Source organism: Polypterus senegalus, chromosome 11 (genome assembly GCF_016835505.1).
Source record: "Polypterus senegalus isolate Bchr_013 chromosome 11, ASM1683550v1, whole genome shotgun sequence".
NCBI classification, from domain to species: domain Eukaryota; kingdom Metazoa; phylum Chordata; class Cladistia; order Polypteriformes; family Polypteridae; genus Polypterus; species Polypterus senegalus.
Window position 1 is genome coordinate 114,429,746 of NC_053164.1, and position 24,579 is coordinate 114,454,324.

At 39.8% G+C, this 24,579-nt stretch overlaps 1 protein-coding gene across 1 annotated transcript in view; it reads left to right on the forward strand.

The window, feature by feature from the left end:
* The first annotated feature begins 840 nt into the window (after nt 1-840).
* The window catches only part of LOC120538598 (cystine/glutamate transporter-like), a 91,406-nt gene continuing 67,667 nt past the window's right edge, over nt 841-24,579 (forward strand). The window contains exon 1 of the mRNA XM_039767987.1: nt 841-1,024. Within this exon, the coding sequence (XP_039623921.1) occupies nt 841-1,024 (184 nt within the window). The remainder of the gene's footprint in view (nt 1,025-24,579) is intronic.

The following is a 24,579-nucleotide window of genomic DNA, read 5'->3' on the forward strand; positions in this document are numbered from 1 at the left end:
AAAATTGAAAGAGATCAGATTAACCAGAAGATAATTTCACTTGACCAATAATACAAACTGAGAGGTACCTGACACCCCAGAGAAAGCAAATGTCTTTAGCTCCTCTGGTAAAATACTGTTAACAGGAGTGGCATTGTCAGTTCTTTTCCTCTATTATCTCTTTGTTTTTTTGTTGTATATGTTTATTCATTTATAAATATTTTGCCTTTAGTATTTTGATGAAAAACAACTCATTGCCAAGAAAACTGAGGCTGTTTTCTTAATTGACTCAGAAATGTCTGAATTGCCAAACATGGTGGCTCTGTGCTTATTACTGCTATTTTTCAGGTCCTATGTCTGTATTTTGTAAGAGGTATTCTGTTAAAAGTTCACATTTTCAACTCTGTATTTTCTTTGTATGAGTGATTTTAAGCAATCCAGGATTGGTTCCTACTTTGTGAAAACTGCAGAATAGGAATAGGTGTTGGTTATTTGACATTTGGTAATGAACAAAACAGAAATGAATGGATGAATGGATCATACCACATAGGAGTTAAAACTATAGTAAATGGTTTGAAGATGCACTGTGTAATTCTAGTCAGTTCTAGTTTTTTTCTTTTCTTAATTGGTTTATTAATATTTCAATTACAATGGGTATCACTGAAAAATTTTCAAAAGTCTGTTCAGTTAGTTTCACAATTTATTTCATATCCTTTTCTCTGCATGTTTTTCAGTTTCTTTAGAAAGCATGCAGTGTGTAGGGGGCCAAGTTTTTTTCAGAGAGAGAGAGAAAGGGAGAGAGGGAGGGGTGGGAAAGTAATTAAAAACACTGTTAACACAGAGAGTAGCTGCCTTCAAGAAATGGCAAGCACAGACACTGTTTACTTGAAGAGAAAAGTCAACCTTCTGGGATCAGTGTGCCTTATTGTAGGCACAGTGGTAGGAAGTGGGATTTTCATTGCTCCAAAAGGTGTCCTGAGAAACTCCGGCAATGTGGGAATGTCTCTTGTCATCTGGTTGGCCGCAGGAATTTTCTCTACATTTGGTAAGTAAAGTAACACTTTGGTTTAGAAAGCTAAGGTTAAATCTCATGCATAAGCCATAAAATATTTCAAAGGTACATACAGTAAATATTTTATGAACATTTTGTAACCTGCTGAAATGAGCTATAAACTTTTTAAAATCTGATTAAAGAACTTGGTGAATTGGCAGTCTTATTTTATTTGTTTTTTGAACAGCAGAGTCTGCGGAGAGAGTGTCATCTTTGTCGAGAGGTTTACTGACCTTGGCAGTGACATTCATGTCTGCTGTTTTCTCTTCCTATGAAGTCTGTAGACGGATTGGGAGAGCATGGGGGGTCATGAAGTTGCTGGAAAGGGGTGTATGGTGCTCCCAATATCCATGTTGAAGGACACGGGTCCAAGTCTTTAGTGCCCTGTCTTGCTCTATGGTTGTGAAACATAGACACTATCCAGTGACCTCAGACGAGGACTGGAATTCTTTGGTACTGTGTCTTTCCAGAAAATCCTTGAGTACCATTGGTTTGACTTTGTGTCGAATGAGCAGTTGGTCATGGAGTCCCGAATGAGGCACATTACCTACATTGTGAGGGAGCGTCAGTTACGGCACTACGGTCATGTGGCGCATTTCCCCGAGGGTGATCCAGCTCGTAAGATCTTCATTGTTGGGGATCCGAGTGGCTGGACAAGGCCAAGGGGTCTCCCACGTAACACCTGGCTGCAGCAGATAGAGGGTCAGTTCTGGAGGGTGGGACTGGACCACTTGTCTGCCTGGGGGTGTTGCCAACTGGGATTCTGAGCTGTTTTGCTGTGTAGTGGGTGCGGCAATGCACTGTACCAGTGCACGCTCCCCAACTTGACTTGACTTGACTTGATTGTTTGATGCATTGTTTAGTGTTGCTGCTTCACAGATCTAGCATCCTGAGTTTAAATTCTGTGCCTGATCATTGTCATTGTGGATATTTCATGTCTGCATGGGATTTCCTCCAGGTACTCTGGTTTCTCTCTCACATCTCCACATGGGTCTGTTAGGTTCAAATGTTGTGCATGAACTAGTTCAAAAGAGCATGTTCATTGAACAAGCTAATTTTTCTAAGAACGGTGAACTTAATGTAACGTATTTTCAAGTGGAGAAATTGAACGTGAGCTAATTCAGTTTAATGTGACATTCTCGATATGGTTTAGGTCCAAATTAAATGTTTTGCTGTACCATTTAATGTAGAGGTGGAGCCAAATCTGAATACAGTATTTGGATTAGCACAGTGTATTTTTACGAATATCAATTTTGTATGAATTTGTGTTTGGAAAAAATAACGTAAAAACAAATAGGCAATGTCTGTGTCTGCCTGCTTGTGCTTAAGCTGCACCCCCGCTGACACAAGCATGTGGTGAAGCTCCGCTTTTGCTTTTAGGAAAACGTTGAACTTCACGAGGCCACTTTATATTTTTCCCTGTTGGCCATGCAACATGTGACGCAAATTTTGACGGGCAGCGTAATAGGTTAGTTAGTTCACCTACACGCTGGTTCCACAATCACCATTTGTGTCACACAGTTGGAAATAGAGCCGTAATTTATATGTATACTTACATCTATTTAATTTCTTTTTTGACCTCAAGGATATTAGCATATATGGTCATGCATGTTTGTTGCTGGGTATAACTCAATAAAGTGTATTTAAATTAAAAAAGTCTTCATAATTATTGTATTTTACTCAAGAACACTGTAATAGCCTAATATAAGGCATGCAAGATTGAAAAAAGTAAACTCAAGGGTCATTTATTCTCACTCCTTAAAAAATAAAAAAATAGCTGAACTTGAATTAGCTCAAAATTGAAATGGTGAACCATGAATGTGAATTTATCTATTTTAATCTGTGCAAACTGAACTTTGAGCTAGTTCTTGTGAGGTGTGAACTGGTTAGGTTAAGGGGCAATTCAAAACTGACCTAAGTGTGCATGTGTGCTTTAGCCCTGTAATGGAGTGGAGTTGTATCAGGGCTGTTTCCCACCTTGTGCCAGTGCTGATGGGATAGGCTGTGGCACCACATTACCCTGAATTAGATTACGTTGGTTTGAAAATGTTATTTTCTAAGTGTTTTTAGCACCTGGTGGGGGTGTAAAACTTTTTTTTTGTTATTTTTTTTGTAAAAAGGGCCATGAATAATCATACAAATTATTAACCTCTCTCATTCTCACATTTCATGTCCAAGTTTTTTCTTTTTCCTGGAATCATAAAATAAATCATTCATGCAAAAATATACAAAATAACATTTTCCCATTTAACCAAAATCAGAGTTATGAGGAGATAGCGTACATTCCTGCAGCATCAGGAAACAACTTTGAACAGGGCAGTAATCCATTTTAGGGCCTAGTAGAAACATCTATGTACTGTATCTTCTTAAATGATACCTAGAATTGATCACACAGTACAATTCATGTTTTATACACAATACATTTACAATACTTGTTACAATATACAGTATAAAGTGAAATATATGTCTGAATATATTACAAATATACATTTGAACTATGTATACTTTATATTGAGTAAGTTTATTCTGTAATCCTGAATGGAATAAACAGCTTTGAAAACCTTGAATTGTTAGCCACTTCCACATGTAAAACCTGGAACATTAACAAGCTATCTAATCTTAGTTTATTCCTAAATCACTCAATGCAGATTTAGAGTCTCCAGGCACTGTAGCCTTGAAATGAAATCTGGCTGGGGCATCAGTCCAGTTTGTGTTGTTCGAAGATAGAAATTGGGAAAGTCAGGAGGACTGTTAAGTATAACACAAAAACTCAAACGTCAAACATGTAAATTATTATAAATAACAAATAGCAGTGAACAGGAATACATATGAATAAATGAAATATTATTGCCAAACAATACAGTTACAGTTGTGCTTGAACGTTTGTGAATCATTTAGAAGTTTCTATATTTCTGCATAAATATGACCTAAAACATCATCAAATTTTCATTCAAGTCCTAAAAGTAGATAAAGAGAAACCAGTTAAACAAATGAGACAAAAATATTATACTTGTTCATTTATTTTTTGAGGAAAATTATCAAATATTACATATTTGTGAGTGGCAAAAGTATGTGAACCTCTAGGATTAGCAGTTAGTTTAAAGGTGAAACTAGAGTCAGGTGATATCAATCAATGCGATGACAATCAGGTGTGAGTGGGCACCCTGTGGTATTTAAAGAACAGGAATCTATCAAAGTCTGCTCTTCACAACACACATTTGTGGAAGTGTATCATGGCACGAACAAGGAGATTTCTGAGGACCTCAGAAAAAGAGTTGTTGATGCTCATCAGGCTGGAAAAGGTTACAAAACCATCTCTAAAGAGTTTGGACTCCACCAATCCACAGTCAGACAGATTGTGTACAAATGGAGGAAATTCAAGACCATTGTTACACTCCCTAGGAGTGGTCGACCAACAAAGATCACTCCAAGAGCAAGGCGTGTAATAGTCGGTGAGGTCACAAAGGACCCCAGGGTAACGTCTAAGCAACTGAAGGCCTCTCTCACATTGGCTAATGTTCATATTCATGAGTCCACCATCAGGAGAACACAGAACAACAATGGTGTACATGGCAGGGTTGCAAGGAAAAGGCAGCTTCTCCCCCAAAAAAACATTGCTGCTCATCTGCAGTTTGCTAAAGATCACATGGACAAACCAGAAGGCTATTGGAAGAATGTTTTGTGGATGGATGAGACCAAAATAGAACTTTTTGGTTTAAATGAAAAGTGTTATGTTTGGAGAAAGGAAAACACTGCATTCCAGTATAAGAACCTTATCCCATCTGTGAAACATGATGGTGGTAGTATCATGGTTTGGGCCTGTTTTGCTGCATCTGGGCCAGGACGGCTTGCCTTCATTGATGGAACAATGAATTCTGAATTATATCAGAGAATTCTAATGGAAAATGTCAGGACATCTGTCCATGAACTGAATCTCAAGAGAAGGGTCATGCAGCAAGACAACGACCCTAAGAACACAAGTCGTTCTACCAAAGAATAGTTAAAGAAGAATAAAGTTAATGTTTTGGAATGGCCAAGTCAAAGTCCTGACCTTAATCCAATCAAAATGTTGTTGAAGGGCCTGAAGCGAGCAGTTAATGTGAGGAAACCCAGCAACATCTCAGAGTTGAAGCTGTTCTGTATGGAGGAATGGGCTAAAATTCCCCCAAGCCAGTGTGCAGGAATGATCAAAAGTTACCGGAAACGTTTAGTTGCAGTTATTGCTGCAATAGGGGATCACAGCAGATACTGAAAGCAAAGGTTCACATACTTTTGCTCACAAATATGCAATATTCGATCATTTTCCTTAATAAATAAATGACCAAGTATAATATTTTTGTCTCATTTGGTTAACTGGTTTCTCTTTATCAACTTTTAGGACTTGAGTGAAAATCTGATGATGTTTTACGTCATATTTATACAGAAATATAAAAAATTCTAATGGGTTCACAAACTTTCAAGCACAACTGTATGAGGAAATTATCTTGGTATTACAGCCATAAATACAACAGTAGTAAGATTTGTCTATAATTACCTTATAAACCCTATAAACCTATCTAAGAGAAAGTACAATGTACAATGTATGACATGACCACAACATTATATGCAAGAGAAGGGAATGGTAATATAGTACACTTTGCACATTAAATCCACAAAACAGTACAACAGCATAAAGAATTACATTCATTACCAATGCTCTAAAAGAACACAATGATTGAATCATTAGCAGTATCACACTACAAAACTGAAGATAACGCGCACATACTGTGAATGACTCAAGCTTGCTCTGATTTTCTTAAAATCGTGCAACTGAATACTACAATTGAAAATTGCAGGATATGTTGCGTAGTGTGACACCTGCTTAAGACAGAAGGTCTTCTCTTGAAAACTGCTTTTGTGTTCGGAGTTAGTTCATTTGAGTCTGTTTCTATCACAACATATTTTAAACTCTTTTTAAACTAACCCAGGTCCTTCATGCTTGTCTCTTGAGAGTAAATAATCAATAATCATTTCTTTAGTTTATAAAATATTTTGTGATTTGTTGTAGATCATATATGATTACATCTTGCCTGAAGAAGGGCCCTGAGTTTCCTCGAAATCCAATAAAAGCCAATAAAAAATGTCATTTTCCTTGACTTCTCATTACGTCCATAATGGCTAATATGGTACAACACCCTAAAATTGTTGATCATTTAAAAGAAAACTTTCAGAATAATTTAATTAAGTTGTTAAAATTGTTATAGTAGTTGCCGTGAAATTGTATTTTTTTACAGTACTTCCCTAATCTAAGATGACTGAAAAATTGATTATTAATTTAACAAATTTTTAACTTGTTTATGCAGTTCAAAATCATGTAATCAGTAGTTTTTTACTGTTAAATACTGTCAGAAATGCATTCATTTACAGTTTAAATATGTGTCTGAACATATGATGAAAAGAAACATTTCAAATCAGAAGAAACAATTTAGTCAATCAAGATCACAACATATAGTTAATATGTCCCCAATTTAGGGTTTGGGTTTACCTACCTGGTGCCTTATGCTCCTGGTCTGTGTTTCTACTTCATGACTTGTTTGTTTATTTCAGATTGCTTGCTAAATATGGTTCCCTTACATTAGCAGTGATGTCTCTGTGCTAAGTTAGGTACAAGAATTAAGAGGTCTGGTGGGCATTACATTTTTTTCTTGGAAATGTGAGCCCAACACCAGCATTGCTATCTATGCACCCTTAATGTGGTGGTGGGGGTGAATCAGGCACATTGGGCAGAAGGTTGTAAAGAAGACCTTTGGGGGGGGCATGGTCTGTTGCTTTGGTTTTGGAGGGTTGTCATGGAGGATACTGTTAAAAAAGGCTGCAAAAAGCAAGAAGGAGAGGAAAAAAAGAAAAGGGAAAAGGTTTTCAACATATACTGATATACGTGAGAAAAAAACAGCAATCGTTGACTATCCATGACCAGAGGAAGGATTGCCTCACCTGCTTACAGAGGTGGCCACCTCAAAGACTTTGCCAGCCGACCCACTCTAAAGTAGAAACGGATGGGACAGTCAGGAGAAATTATAGTGGGTGTGATAAGAGTAATCCTTGCTTATCTGGGGTAGCACCTTTGGAGACTCTGGGGAAAAAGAGAACAAGAAAAATGGACTGATATCATCATTAGTGTCTGCAAACTGCCTGGATTTTGGGGTTTGTCTGGAGCAAAGGGTTTTCTTTCTTTTAAGTTATTTACATACTGTACTTGGTGGGATGTGGGAAAGGGAGGTGTGTTCAAGAATTTGGCTACTGCCATTTATGTTTGTATAGTTTTTTATATACGATTAATTTAATAAAGTTATTTTCACCTTGTATGTTTCTCATGGTTATTTTACTGAGATTGTGTAAGTTATATTATTTATCATATCAGTATTGCAGGAAGGGGTTTGAGTGCATTTTGAGGTTGAACTGCTATCTGACTCACATACACCACCTTTAGTGGTGATGTTTAGCGATATCTGCTGGGAAAGGTCGAAATGTTATAAACTCATAAGCCATCTTAAAGTCCTTAAAGGGCCACATATCTTAGAAAGATTATGGGCAATAATAGGCAGCCTGTTCACTTTTAAGTTCATAATCGAGCTTAAATCTGTCATGTGTACACCGTACTATGAGATTGTTATTTTCATAACACCCACAGACTTTATAAAGATGTTAGTACATTACCAATGAGAAAGAAAAAACATTAACTGAAATGAAAGCTATAATAACAATGTGCTGTGCATTAACTGACAGTATAACATTAATCCTTTTATAAGCTGAGAAAAGATTCTCAAATTGTATCTGCCACATAGCTGTTGAAGTGTTGTAACCCTGATGGTGCAGAAGAATAGGGAAGTACATGTTTTGCAAAGTGCTGTCTCTGTAAAACTAGCAATAGCTGAATTGCATAGCCTAATTTGGATGGGGAACCTGGGACTTTGGGCGTGCTGACTACCGTATACTTCTGCACGTACTGATTTAATGTGTCATCTTAAGCTATTCACAAACTCTGCGTGACCTCAAATTGAACTGACATAATTCCTCTTTTTGTTTAGTAAACAAACTAGTATAAAATTGAGCTAACTGCAATTTTTTGAGTAGGGTGCATGTAACAAACTGAGCTGTCAGGATCTGCTGCCTCCTCTCACCAAGAATAAAGAAATTGCTTTTTATTTTAATTGATGTTTTTGACTCCCATTTTTTTCCGATTCAGCGTCCACAGTTTTTGGTGGCCCGTGCGGGGACAGAGAGGGCCAAGCGACTCCTTGAGCGTAATCATCCAGACAACCAGCAAAAGGACCGATTCCGGCCAGATCAGGAGGACCAACTCCGGGAAAAGTAAGAACTGGCCTGCATCTGCCAAGTCCCACATGAGGAGCCCTTGACCTCCTCTGATTTTTCCTGAAAGTTGAGTGAACTGGTAACTTCCAGACGGGGGGAAAAATTCTTGGTGAGTAGACTGAGGGAATCTGACCGAGGAAAAATGAAACCAGGCAGAGAGTGGACTGGAATGTATAGATAACCTCTCGAAAATAAAACAGTGTGAAAAGATTATGAATGTTAAGTACACTCCCTAGGAAAAGGAGAAGAAGTTTCTTCGTGGCTTAAAAAATAAAATAAAGGAAGAGAGTGGGAAAAATAGATAAATAACTGAACATTTCGTGATCTGGAAAAAGCACTGTTGCGGGAGGGCAAGACTCTTTTCTGTAACGGTCTGAATATATCCTGAACTCTATGGGTCACTCAGGGAAATGATCACCTAGACAACGGTAACCAGCGGCCTTTGGGTGAGATTGTCAGTCCACTAATCAGGTTGATCGTCCCAGTGGACCGGGGGACAGGAGGGACCGGGAGTAAAGTGACAGTTGGGGCTGGTTTAGCAAAAAGAGTGCGGGAAACTTACTAATCATGGGGAAAACTAACAATGGTCAAGATTTCATTAGGAAACCAAAAGCCACTGTTGGAAGGATTATTTTCGGGATGCTAAAAAAATTCAGACAAGGGCCAGAAGGGGGGGCTCGCCTAGACACTTAATGGGGTTAGACTTTAAGAAATCGTGTAAAAAGTGGAACAAACAAATCGGTGGTAGATGGCCAATTGAGGAAACTGAGGATATTTCAGAAATCCAAGAAATTAGAAAGATCCTATGCAGAAACACCCAAGGCTGTTGCCAAAGGGGTCCCTATAGGATGGATATGTTTGATAGATTAAACTAGTAATTAAAGATTGACCAATTGTGGCAATGCAGAAGTACAATGAGACGCTTTCTGCTGAAGTTAAGACACGAAAAGAAAAAGAAAACATGTTGTTAGCATTACAAAAGACTAAGACAGAACCAGACCCAGAAAATAGGCAAAAGAAATTGGAAAAAAAAAGGATCCCCTTTACCCAATCATTCACTCCCCACCTCCTTATCAACCCCCGTTGTCTACTCTTCCTGCTGCAAACGCCCCACCGGCTCCTCTTGTAGCTGATGATCCATCCAGAGCAAACTTTATAACCAGCAGTTTAACTATTACCCCTCTTCTCATTCAGACCCGGATGACGAAGACCGAGACACCCGGTCTGGAGGCTATACTGAACCCAAGCCACATACGTCACTCCAATCCCCGATTTCTAGCCATACAAGAAGCCAAACATCACAATCACACACAGGCTCCCAATCGGGATTTAGCTTTATTTCTCCAAAGCATCAGAATCCCGAACCCAAGTTTTCTTGCCCTTTAATACAAGTCCCCAACCCCTGGCACAACCCTAATCAACCCGCAGGAGCTAACAATCCTCTATGGTCATGATACATCGAAACTGGGACGTCCAAGAATTAAAAGATGTGGTGTCAGAACTGCCAGATCCTAAGGGAGTTGACGGCTTAAAATTCGTGGAATCGCTTCAGCAGCTGGAAGACATGTATAAGCCAAATGCTGTAGAGTGGACGCAGGTGCTGCGCCGAAAACTAGGCACCACCTGGGCAACAGTAAATCATGGGACCAGAGGGGATTAGATGGTCGATGAATGGGCTCATAGAATTCAAGACCTGATGGCTAATCATTCTGGTCTGTGAGACATCGAAGATCGAAACAACGCTGCCATTCCCCCTTTCGTTTCGGGATTAAGAAGCGACATACAGAACAAAGTCCGAACGTCTTGCATAGGTTGGGAAAGTGCTACTTTTGAGGAAGTTAAACAAGATGCTGCGCATGTTGAGAGACAATCTAAACAAAAAGAATCTGATACACAAACTAAACTGATAGCGGCACAGCTTCAGTATTACACCAGGGAATGAGCAGGGGCAGATGATTCCAAGGCCGTGGCCGTGGCAACTCCTTCAGAGGGAGAAGGTGAGGAAGGGGACGTGGGCTCCAGCACTCCACCAACCCTTTTCACCCAGATGCCTAAGTCATCAGAAAAGTCCCACACACCTTACACCTGCTACAACTGTGGTGAGCCTGGCCATTTCCGATGCAATTGTCCAAACAAGCGTCCACCTCCATCACCTCCACTCCCGGAACCCAGTGACATACCCAGGTTCTAGGAATTTGCAGGGACCCCCAGCCATCTTTTCCAGTTTCCTTTGCTCACCCATCATGCTGATGCAGACCCTTTACTGACTTTGATAGTGAATGGCAAGGAAACTGTTTTCCTTGTGAACACTGGAGCTACCCGCTGAACTCTATTGCTATTGGAGGTCCCTGCCTCGAAAGGCACTGTGAAGGTCCTCACTGCCTCAGGACAACCTCATACTCTATCAGTATCCAAGCCTCTTCAAGCTCAGCTCTCCACTGATAGTTCTTCTTTGACACATCGATTCCTGATAAATCATCTGTGTCCAGTTAACTTATTCGGAAGAGATCTCATGACCAAACTTCTTTTCAACTCCTTATCTGAACAAGAATTCTATTGCTCCATTCCTAAGCTCCTGTGCCAAACTCTCCGATCCCCTTGCCCTTCTTGTGCTGCCTGGACCCTAAACATCTCCCCACACACCCTCCTCCTTAAAGCCCTCCATACTTTCCCTTCCTGCCTTTTTCTCCACCTCCAAGTCCCCGACACTCTCCACTGTACTGCCCAATTTTTCCCCACTGAAGGTCCCTTGGTTAGAATCTTTCCTCTCATCAGCTATTTGCCCAGAGAGTCTTTATATCCCTTGTATTTTCATCTCACCCACTAAAGCTGCTGCTTCAGGTCACCTCACACACTTACAGAACAATTTCGATTTAGGAGGTGCAGTCCCTCATGTTTCCCTGGCAAAATCTAACACCGCTCGTTGGGTAGAAATAGGGGAATGGGTTAAAACATGTCAAAATAGGACTGATTGGACTTTTGTTGCACCAGGAATTTTTGTCAACCCTGATCACCTGGGGCCTCATGTATAACGGCGTGCGTAGAACTCGCACTATAACATGGCGTAAGCACAAAAGCCAAAATGTGCTTACGCACAGAAAAATCCAGATGCAGGAATCTGTGCGTACTCCAACTTCCACGTTCTTCTGCTACATTAATCCCGATCAGCGTGAAAAGTAACGCTCGTGCACATACTTTATGTAACGCCCCAACTTCTCCAAGAATTACGCCTCTTTGAATATGCAAATCAATATAAATCGCCCTTAAGCTCAGCCTTCTGTGAAAAGACAATGGGAAAAGCACGGGGGAAAATATAAGAATTTCAGCGAATACCAAGTGGAGGCAAAGGAAAAACATACTATTTGTTCAAATAAACCATGGTATAATCAACAAAAAGAAGTTGATCAAGTGACATAGTGTGTTGGAGAAACATGAAAGCTCACCTTCACAAAAGTGCCGGAAATAAAAAAGAAGTCACATATCAAAGTCGCCGTGAAAAGGCGAGTTGTAGCCCACTGTCTGAGTGTCATATGAAAGCTTATTAGGGTACAGAGAAAAAATGGCACACAGTGGGGAAAAGCACAAAATGTCAACTTCAATCTCAACATTTCCACTTTAATCAAGTAGTTTATTTTGTCATTAAAGTAGAACATCATAAACTTTATCTTAAAATCGTTTAATTAACCAGTTTCTCAAATCACATCGTAATTAAAGTAGCACATTAAATGCTTTGTTTTGTATTTGATCTTCTGTGTGTTCTTTGTGTGTGAATCACTACTTGCTTCTTAAACCGGCTCTCTTCCTCCAACTGGACACAGAATCCATTACATTTGTGATATTTCAGCTCTCTAAATAACTAAAATACTGAGATGTATACGTGATATCATTTTTATGATAATAGGAGTTAAAGTACGTTATTAAACATGTGTTTCACTTCTATGAAATAATTTATTGCAGCAGTACTCAGGGGCGGCTCTAGGCTTGTGGTGGCACTGGGCAGAGGAAGAATCGGTGGCCCCTTTGCCCGCCAATGTCAGTAAGGTATCTTATGCACGATGGATGGTCACGTCCGTTGCAGACACTGCATAGCCGCCTCGTGCTCATGACACAAGCATTTAAATTTTGCCAAAATTTGTTGCTGCGTTGTTAGCTGTGTTGTTATTTTCTCTTTCTGTTTTATATTCAGTATATATTGGCGTAGCCGCCACTGCAGTCCTTGCTTTTCTTTCCCCAAGTAACCTATCACCACACAATCAGCTCTGTAATAGAAGTTAAGCCATCTGTAAGCTTAGCGCCGATTCTTCAAAACGTTTAAGGAACATTGAAATATCTTTGTAGTACATGTTTAATTATTCTATCCTTCACGACACTCCAAGTGAAGAATATAGATTATTTAAATGAAGTTAAAGTTTTATCTGTATAATTTAATAAACATATTTTTCTGCATTTCACCTTAAAAATGATATCGTCATCATATGTAAATACGCGCTTTATAAAGTGGCTCAGGTTGTGCGATATTATAACTATAGTGCAAGTTTACAGTGGGGTGATTGTACTTATAAGTACAAACAGTTCTACAAGGTGCAATTGATTGAGTGCATTTAAAGTTCTTGTTTCTGAACTGCGAGGTCCATACGGGAAAGGCTTTAAAACATTTTGCAGTGGCTGAGACAGCGTGTCCTTAAAGCTGTATACCGATAATTCTCTTTCCGATCAGCTGCTGCTGGGATTCACACTCAGATACAGTGATATAAATACTCCGAGTGGTGCAGTGAGAGTAATATGGAAACTGTGGCAACTCCTAACGGGAGGAGCTGAAAGAAGAAGAAGAAGAAGAAGACGAAGAACAAGAAGAACAAGAACAAGAAGAACAAGAAGAAGAAGTGAGAGTAACAACGCTAAAGCAGTTATGGTATTTGGAATACTATGGCTGTTCCCTGGACCATCATATTGTTACAAGTTAATTACAATCAGATGCCTTACAATAATAAACAATATGCGGTTAGTTTTAGTGTATTTATAAAGCCGCATCAGGAAAATAAGGTGTAACCACACAGGAATAGTAGCACTGCTTTGATGCTGGGTGCCACCAGTCTGCAAAACCGAGCGGAGAACTTGCATACGACAAGGTATGAGGTACTGTGGAAAAGTGCATGGCTTTACGCCAAGTGTAGGTTTTATACATCGCGATTTGAGCATGGAAAAGTTCTTACGCAACATTTCTGTGCGTACGCACCGTTTATACATGAGGCCCCTGGTTACTAAGGTGTCAATCGAAATCAACCTTCCAGTCATTCGTTCCCTTTGTCACTCATCTCCTTCTCTGTATTCCCTGCAAACCGACTCTTTACCTTGGCTGTCCACAATTCCTGACACTCTGTGGTCTCAGGGAAAAAGCGATTTTGGCAGGATCGCAAATTGTGAACCCTTAGTGGTCTTCCCAAAGTCATCCTTCTGTCCTCGCCGTGCACAATATCCTCGTTCTCCCGAGGCTGAACTCGGAATTGCTGCTGTACATGAAGATTTAGTTAGATGCTATTATTCCAATTAAGAATTCTCCTGTTAACTCTCCCATTCTGCCAGTAAAGAAAGCGGATGGATCTTGGCGCTTCGTCCAAGACCTCAGACAAGTCAATTCTGCTGTCTTCCCTGGAGCACCGATCGTACCTAATCATTCCACTATTCTGTCTACATTCCCTCCATCTGCATGTTATTTCTCAGTTATTGACCTCGCAAATGCTTTCTTTTCTATTCCTGTACACCCTGATTTGCAATTTTGGTTTGCTTTTACTTTTCAAAATCGCCGCTGGACCTGAACCGTTATGCCACAAGGTTATACAGAGGCTCCTTGTGTATACGGACAGGCGCTTGCTCAAAACCTGGAAGGCTTTTGGCCTAACAGGGGAAGTGAGTTAATACAGTACGTCTACGATTTATTGCTCTATAGCAATACAGGGGAAGCATTCGCGCAAGATACGGAATCATTATTAACTCTTTTAGGGCGGATGTCGACTTTTGTCGACAGGAGGGGTTGAGGGCGCATGTCGACTAAAGTCGACATCCAGGGATAGAGGGCGATAATCAGCTGTTAATGGCGACAAATCTCACTGTCACGTCACAGGCATTCCCTCTGTGCTTGGAGGAATGCTAGACTCGTTGACTCGCAACTAATCCTTGCGTGCGTGAGTTGCGAAATGTAAACAATGGCAAGATGGCATCCACATGTGATGAGGGAGCGAAGCGAGTGCAAGAAAAGAAAACACTCAGCAGACAATGTTTTGTGCATTATTGCAGAGTCGAGATCTGATTTTTAAGAATTGGATTTTATTGACAGTGATCAGGAGATCGAGCAAGAGAGTGAGAAGCCGGCATCAGCTGATCAAACACCAGCCGATGCTGCGCCAGCGGATCTGCTGCCAGTTGAGCGCCTTAGCTTAGCTGATGCATCTACGGCAAGGTTCGCATGGGATAAATACACAGATATTGATCTGGCTGCTGGAGATCTGGCTGCTGGACTTCACAAGACGGCATGGCTTACTGTTGGACACAACAGATCACCAGCTGCAGTACTTCAGGCTGCTCTCTCCTGATGCTGCTTTTCAGCTACCGTCAGACGAGACAAACAGGTAGGCAGAGAAATTTTTTGAGTCGCGGGTTGTGTTTGCATTGCATTTTTGTTTTTCAAAGTGTAAACCCACAACAAAAGACGAGATGAAGCGTGCTGTGGTATTACAAATAGAGATGGGATAGAATTGGTGATATAACTTCAGGGAGCATTGGTCCAAATGTGCTTTGTCCCCTGGTGGCTTTGGACAGGTTATGCAGCATGGTGATAGGTACGTGCTGCTGCAAAGTTTTATTCACTTCTGTAATAAACAGAAGAAAATCCCATGGGGTGAGCCAGGCTATACTGCCATGCATAAAGTTCATAAAGTTTCAGAAGATGAAAAGAGATGACAATACAGTTTTCATGCGGGCAGAAAACTTGGTGGCAGTGTAATGGCACAATGGCAAAAGGGTGACTAGTCTCTCTACAGTACACACTAACAATATATGTGAGAAAGTGCAGCAACAGATAATTGAAAAGTAGGCACCAAAGCAACACGTATTGTAAGCAGTGCAATGTGGCAATGACTGAAATTGGCTGCTTTGAGCGAGATCAGACTTTGCAGGACTTTGCTGTGTAAAATGTATGTGATATGTATGTGAAATCATAGAGTATGCAGGCTCATACAACATGCAAGACAGTAACATTTGTCAAAAGTAAATATTTTTTATCGATTTGATATGTTAAACAATTGCTTTGTGTTCTTTTTTTAAAAAATGTTAGTTTTTGGAAAAATATTCAGCCCTGGGAGATAAGAAACAAAAAAAAAATTAGCCCTAAAAGAGTTAAGATATCTTGCAGAAAATGGCCACAAAGTCTCTAAAACAAAGCTGCTGCTAATTCAAACCTCTGTCAAGTACTTGGGGCATGACATCACTTGTGGTACCAGAGCTCTGTCAAAAGACCGTATAACCACTATCCAAAATCTTCCAAGACCGGTCACAAAACAACAGATTATATGTATGCTAGGCATTCTTGGTTATTGTCAACAATGGATCCTAAATTTTTCTGTACAAGCACAGCCCTTACAAAATCTAACTCACACTGTTGACCTTCCTCTTTCTGGTCACATACAGTGGAATGAGCAGGCTGATAAGGTTCTATGTGATTTAAAAAATGCCCTACTTTCTGCGCCTGCTTTAGGACTCTCCGACTATTCTCATCCATTCACTTTGTTTGTGGACGAAAAGGGGGGATATATGAATGCAGTATCAACACAACTCCATGGAGAAAAGCAAAGGCCAGTAGCCTATTTTTCGAAAAAAAGACACACGGTGAAAACACTGGCACCAGCCCAGGTGGAGAGGACCATTCCAGGTGTTGCTTAGCACCCCACATGCCGTGAAAGTTGAAGGACTCCTTTCTTGAATGCACGTCTCTCACTGTAAAAAGTGGACTGAATCATTAAGCTGTTGTTATTTTTTGGACTTTCTGTGCTGGGACTCAAGGGATTATTCCCTCTTACCTAGAGGGTAATCTGTGGTATAAGTGGTTGAAGGTTACTGTTACACAATTAAGAACAGATTCTTGTTATGCATGTGCCACTGCTAAACCCTATCTCCTAGTTGTATCCCTTCCCAATAACCTTTTTCAATTGTGATATTTTTAAGGATGCACATAGCTTTTCTAGTTGCCCTTTCAAGTATATCTTAATGTCAGGAAGTACACGCTAGAAATGCTCCTAACTGAAAAGTGAGGATTGTGTGTGTTGTGTTCAGCAACAATTGCTAACAATTTCTAACAAAACTTCCCTGGATGGTTCCATTACCCATGCTTTAGCTGGCATCACCTCCCCATCTATCAAATTAGCAGAAAACTCAGGAATAACTAACCCTCTTGATGAACTCTTCCAAAAATTGTTCGGTTCTTGTGCTGGTTGGATTAAGACAAGACTATATTCACAACAGCAATTCTCATGCTTTTTGGTTGTTGTCTTATCCCGTGCATTCGAGCCCTCCTACAAAGGTTTATTAACACCTCCATTACTAGGGCTTATCTCCTCAGCGCTGACCCTGACTCCCAGTACAAGCTTTTTCTCTCATTCCCCGACCTCTTTCCCAACTATGATGATGCAGAAGTCTAATTAACAAAGTGCACATTTTATGTGCAAAGGGGGGAACTGACAAAGAAAAAACATTATTAACTGAAATGTAAGCTATAATAAGAATGTGCTGTGCATTAACCAACAGTATAACGTTAATCCTTTTATAAGCTGAGAAAAGATTCTCAAATTGTAACTGCCACATAGCCGTTGAAGTGTTGTAACGCTGATGGTGCAGAAGAATAGAGAAGTACATGTTTTGCAAAGTGCTATCTCTGTAAAACTAGCCATAGCTGAATTGCATACCCTAATTTGGATGGGGAACCTGGGACTCTGGGCATGCTGACTACCACGTACTTCTGCATGTACTGATTTAATGTGTCATCTTAAGCAATTTGCAAACTCTGCGTGACCTCATATTGAACTGACATAATTCCTCTTTTTGTTTAGTAAACAAACTAGTATAAAATTGAGCTAAGTGCAATTTTTTGAGTAGGCTGCCTATAGCAAACCAAACTGTCATGGTCTGCTGCTTCCTCTCACCAAGAATAAAGAAATTGCTTTTTATTTTAATTGGTGTTTTTGACTCCCGTTGTTTTTCTGACTTCAGCGTCCACACCAACAACAGACAATGAATACAAAACAGAGGATATCCTAAAGAGATACTCATGTAGTGATCAATAATCTTTTGACATGGGAATATCAATTGTCACTTATTCTAATGGTGTGAGGGCTAATGGTCCATGTACATGTTGACCAAGGTCTCTAATAGTACTGTTTGTCTCTCTAAGGCACTGTGTGATATACAGTGATCCCTCATTATATCGCGCTTCGACTTTCGCAGCTTCACTCCATCGCGGATTTTAAATGTAAGCATATCTAAATATATATCACAGATTTTTTGCTGGTCCGCGGATTTCTGCGGACAATGGGTCTTTTAATTTAAAGTACATGCTTCCTCAGTTTGTTTGCCCAGTTGATATCATACAAGGGACGCTATTGGCGGATGGCTTAGAAGCTACCCAATCAGAGCATGTATTACATATTAACTAAAACTCCTCCATGATATACGATGTGCTTCCCGAGCGGATTGTTTGCTTTTCTCGGTCTTTCTCTGACATTCTCTGCGCCTGATGGATGGGGTGTGAGCAGAGGGGCTGTTTGCCTAGAAGATATGGACGCTCCTCTAAGAAATACCGTTTTATCGCGGTGGCCCAAAAGCACGTATTGATTTTTTGATTGTTTGCTTTAATCTAGAGAGGTTGCTCGCTCTCTGACGTTCTCTGCTCCTGACGGAGGGGGTGTGAGCAGAGGGGCTGTTAGCACAGAGGCTGTTTGTTTAGGAGATACGGAGGCTACTCTAAAAAATGCTGAAAGATTACCTGCACATTGCTCCCTTGTTTGCGGCTGCTTTATCGCAGTGCTCATACTTAAAAGGCCAACAGCACGTATTGATTTTTTGATTATTTGTTTTTCTGTCATGCTCTCTCTATCTCTCTTGACATTCTCTGCTCCTGACGGCTCTCGTTTGAAGAGAAGATATGTTTGAATTCTTTTAATTGTGAGAAAGAACTGTCATCTCTGTCTTGTCATGGAGCACAGTTTAAACGTTTGACTAAAGGGTGTGATTTCATGTCTAGAGGGTTCTAATGATGTTAACAATGTGGGAAAGTTTATAAGGGCTTAAAATATATAAAAATAACCATACAAACATATGGTTTCAACTTCGCGGATTTTCACCCATCGCGGGGGGTTCTGGAACGCAACCCCCGCGATTGAGGAGGGATTACTGTATGTGTCAGTGACAGAATGGAGCTGAGTCCTAATAATAACTTAGAGTCAGCTTAATGCTATTCTGTATTGTTTGAGTGATTCTGAGCTCAACTGCTTTGGGATACCAAGGTGTTGAGCAGCCAGTGAGTATGAACTGCGATGCACAACAGTTGAAATTGGTAAGCAGAGATGTAGACACGCAGTCTTTCCTTAGATGAAGAATTTTTATGGGTGCAAAAAAATGTTGCTATATGGGTTCAGGTTGGGTAATGGGTTTAGGGGTGGCTCTGCTGAAAGTGAGTATTTAAAATGCTTCCATCAATCCCTCCATCCAAGAAACATGCTCTTGTTCATCCAGAGACAGTCATCTTAATCATATTTCTCTATTTTCTGTACAGGACACTTGCCATAGTTTTTTTTTCTTTTCAAGATGCACTCTCTCATGCATATAAAAAGGTCCCTCAGTCCATGTGACTTTCTATCACTTCCGGGTCAGGTAAAAACTTCTTTTCTTCATGAGCCCGGAAGCACTTTATTTCTTCCAACCATGTGACTGGGATTTATTTCCGGGCTTTATGGAAAATAAGCGTCTGTGTCTCCCTGCAGCATTCCCTGGTGACTCCGACGTTATCCAGCAGGGCTGTATATTAAAACTCCATAGTCCATGATGCCCTGCTGGAATTCGGGGCATCTCCACGTTGCAAGGAGGGCTCCACCTAGTGGCCTGGGGGTATTGGCCGGGATGAATGGCCGGCCATATTCCAAATCAGATATTTCCATAATTTATTAATAGTGCTCTAATGTTGTAGCTTTTTTGAGCTCAATGAAGTATCTAGATATACATCTTAATAATGGATTGAAACCCTGAGAAACACAAATTACTAAAATGCACTTTGGCTCTGCATTCACACAATACAGGGTGGTCCAGATCTAATTATGCAGATCCAGATCGTCTGGATGACTTTGATTTATGCGGGGACGATTCCAGTTCGGCGCGAAGATGATTCTTCATTGTGTCAGTCCGCGCATTTCTTGATGGTCCAGGATTTTTTGGATGATTTTGTATCTAATAAACTTAATAAGTTTTAGCATAATGGAAATTGCATTCCAGATCTGGACCACCCTATACAGAAAAAAGGGAAAAAAAACTAGAAAAAAATGGAAAGATATGAAATTAAACCTGAAAACACACACAAAGCAGATTGACTTGATAAGCTGCAATATTATGTAACCCATAGAACAATCAGAATTCATAGAATTCCTTTTACAATACAAAAAAGAAGAAGGAGTAGGATAAATCATAGAACTGTATGAACTCTAAGACCACAGGCTGGCCACTGGAACTAATCCCAAGGGGCCTCATGCGTAACGGCATGCATAGAATTTGCACTATAACATGACGCAAGCACAAAAACCGAAATGTACTTACGCACAGAAAAATCCAGATGCAGGAATTTGTGCGTACTCCAACTTCCACATTCTTCTGCTCCATAAATCCCGGTCAACGTGAAAAGTAACGCACGTGCATGCGCCTGCTGTCCCGCCACAATTCTTCCCAGAATTCCCCCTTTTTGAATATGCAAATCAATATAAATAGCCCTTAAGCTCAGCTTTCTGTGAAAAGACAACGGGAAAAGAACGGGGGAAAATATAAGAATTTCAGTGAATACCAAGTGGAGGCAACAATAGGCAACATACTATTTGTTGATTTAAACAGTGGTATAATCAACAAAAGGAAGTTGATCGAGTGACATAGTGTGCTGGAGAAACTTGAAAGCTCAAGTTCACAAAGTCGCACAGTGCCAAAATAAAAAAGAAGTCACATATCAAAGTCGCCATGAAATGGCGAGTTGTAGCCCACTGTCTGAGCTTATTAGGGTACAGACAAAAAAAAAATAGGCACACGATGTCAACTTTAATCTCGAAACTTCCACCTTAATCATGTAGTTTATTTTGTCATTAAAGTAGAACATCATAAACTTCATCTTAAAATCATTTAATTTACTAGTTTCTCAAATCCCATCTTAAAGTAGCATGTTAAATACTTCGTTTTGTATTTGATCTTCTATGTGCTCTATGTGTGTAAATCACTACGTGTTTCCGTTCTTTCTCTTTCTCCAACAGAACACAGAATCCATTACATTAGTGATATTACAGCTCTCTGAATAATTAAAATACTGAGATCTATACGTGATATAATTTGCATGATGATTGGAATGAAAGCATGCTATTAAATATGGAAACACGATGGCACAGTGATTGTTCATGTCTCACACAAGATGCTGCTGCGCCATACGCGACCTTCGATGAAATAATTTATTGTAGCAGTGCTGTCTCTTTCAAATGTACTAACCTCCATTTCCTGTCCTTACTTTTCTTTCCCCAAATACCCAATCGCCACACAATCAGCTCTGTAATAGACGTTAAGCCATCTGTAAGCTTACAACGACGATTCTTCAAAACTTTTAAGGAACATTGAAATATCATAGTATGTGTTTAATTATTCTATACATCTATCCTTCCAGTGTCGTGCCAGCCTCAGCAAATATACAGCGCAAGGCAGGAACAAAAAGTGAACTTGCTAGCGCTGCGGCACCGTGTCCTCACATGTTTAATTATTAAAAATACAAATTGTTTAAATTAAGTTAATGTTTTATCTGTATAATATAATCAACACATTTTGCTGCATTTCATCTTAAAAATGATATTGTCATCATATGTAAATACTCGCTTTATAAAGTGGTGCAGGTTGTGCAATATTATAACTGAAGTGCAAGTTTACAGTGAGGTGATTGTACTTATAAGTACAAACAGTTCTACAAGGAGCAATTGATTGAGTGCATTTATAGTTCTTGGGATGAAACTGTTTCTGAACCGCGAGGTCCGTGCAGGAAAAGCTTTGAAACGTTTTGCCGTGGCCGAGACAGCGTGTGCTTGATGCTGTATCCCGATAATTCTCTTTCCGATCAGCTGCTGCTGTAATTCCCCACTCAGATACATTGATATAAATACTCTGAGTGGTGCAGTGAGAGTAATATGGAAAAAGATGATCCGCTGTGGCAACCCTTAAAGAGAGCAGCTGAAAGAAGAAAAAGAAGAAGATGGTGCAGTGAGAGTAACAATGCTAAAGCAGTTATTGTATTTGGAATACTATGGCTATTCCCTGGACCATTATATTGTTACAGGTTAATTACAATCAGATGCATTACACTAATAAACAATATGCGGTTAGTTTCAGTGTATTTATAAACCCGCGTCAGGAGTGTGGTTCTAAGAAATAAAGGGTAACTACACAGGAACAGTAGCACCACTTTGACGCTGGGAGCCGCCAGTCTGCAAAACCGAGCGGAGAACTTGCTTACGACAAGGTATGAGGTACCATGGAAAAGTGCGTGGCTTTACGCCAAGTGTAGGTTTTATACTATGCGATTTGTACGTGGAAACGTTCTTACGCCACATTTCTGTGCGTACGCACCGTTTATACATGAGGCCCCAGGAAGTTTTGAACATCCATAGTCCAGAGGTTTTGAGGTGATTGTGGGCTGGGAGAGGGGTGGATGCAGATATATACTTCATTTTATGCTCTTACAAGTAGCAAGAATTTGAGATTACACAGACAGACGGAAAATATTCAGGCTGTTGGGGTATTGGCCTAATACATATCTGCCAGCAACAAACAGAGAGCTTTCTGACAATCCAAATAATATGTGCACATATTTGCTTAGGTCCCCAGAGTAAAAACTTTTCCAAGAGAGGCCTTATCACTCCTTTTCCTTATCTGTTATTGTTCATTTGCAACCTTTGCAGTTTTACCAGTTTTGCAGTAAAATAAACTCATTGCCTTGCTAATAAAGCAGTTGAGATACCAAAATCAGAGATGTTATGTTATATTATGCCTAATATGGTGGCACTGTAATTATCTCTTCTTCCTTACAGGTTTAGGAGTTTGGCACATTTTACCTTTATGTGGATGTATTAACAAGTGTTCTGTTAGTCCTTCCCCATATCTACTGTAAAGTTTTTAAGGCTACACTGGTCTGGTTTGAGTAACTTTAAGCCCTCACTGGTTTTATCTGCTGTTGGCTAGATATACTGTGGTTCCTTGTCATCCTGTAACAGACAAGGCAGGCTTAGAAAATGAATGGATGAATTGACCGTACTGTGTGAAAGTTAAGATATTGAATGAGTTGTATATCCGAGTGAAGACACCCCATGTAATTCACTTCAGTTGTTCATTTCACAATTTCTGAGTCACTGTTAATTGGTTGATGTAATTGTTTAATTGCAATTCATATCACTGAAAGACACTGAAATGTTTTCAAAGGACTGTTCAGTCTCAGTTAGTGACTGGCAGGCTTTAAAGAGACATCCAGTTTTGTTTACAACTTTATAAATTAATTAATTAATTTCCTTGTCCCAGACTTTTTCTAATTTACTTTGGAGATGAGGGGAGTTTTCATTTAACACTAGGCAGTGTATTAAACAGAGAGAGAGAGAGAGAGAGAGAGAGAGAGAGGGATGGGTGGGGTGGGAAAGTGCCCAAAAGCACTGTTAACTAGACAGTAGCTTCATTGCAGAAATGGCAGGTACAGGAACTGTTTATTTAAGGAAAAAACTCAACTTGCTAGGCTCAGTGTGCCTTATTGTAAGCACAATGGTAGGAAGTGGCATTTTCATTGCTCCAAAAGGTGTCCTGAAAAACTCTGGCAATGTCGGCCTGTCTCTTATCATCTGGTTGGCTGCAGGAATTTTCTCTGCTTTTGGTAAGTAAAATAACACTTTTCTCCAGAAAGCTTGGGTTAAGGTTCATCAGCAGCCGTAAAATATAGCAAATATATGTTTGATCTTTGAAAAACCATTTTACAATTATTATAAATGAGTTATGCAATTTTCTTTTTTTTTCAACTAAGGAAAAATACTACTTGGATGGAAGAAACCAGAGGATGGAAGATTTTTTTGGCTTACAAAATGTCCTAGCAAGCGCCACCATTTTCCATATTTGTTTCATAGGCATAGCTAGTCACGTGAATTGTTGATGAATGGACACAGGATGTCATCATGTCACCATTATGAAAGGTGACAGCACATTCAGACTAGCACCAAAGCTTTGGATCGGCTGGTCTAAAAGCAATATTTTTATGAGAGTAGAGAGAAAGAATAATACGTACATTTAGGACACTTTAGCTGACTTTTGGCTTTTGATTTTTACTTTGACACTGTTTTTTTTTTGTGTTGTTTATTTGGAACTTGTTATCGGTTTTCCACGTAGAAAGCCCTTCTGTTTCTAGTTGATATTAAAAAAAAGTTATCAGTACTGCCAGGAATGGGCTAGACTTTTTGCCCCTGGTCACTCTTGTCTAAGGCTGTTGAATGGTAACATTTGCCGTGTCACAGCTGCATGATAGGGTAGTTGAGAATATATTGAAGGAATTCAGTAAGTAAAATAAGTCACTGACACTTTTATTCTTCAGTTGTCCAAAGCAACAATATCTTTATTGACACGCACAGACCCTAGCTACAATGTTCATGCGTATGTGTTTTGCTCAGTTGCACACAAGCCTTTTATACAATTTGCATTACCTTTAGCACCTCACATGTTTGATTAGTATGTACCTCATAAATTCTGATTAGACTCTAAACAAACAACTCTGTTTTCAGATAAACATCACATCCTTGAGAAGCCTGCAAGTCCATTTTCTGACTGTACTTGTCAAACCCAAAGAAGCAGACACAAGCTAAAGTCTGCTTCATTTCCTTCCATTTAGAAAGAGAAAG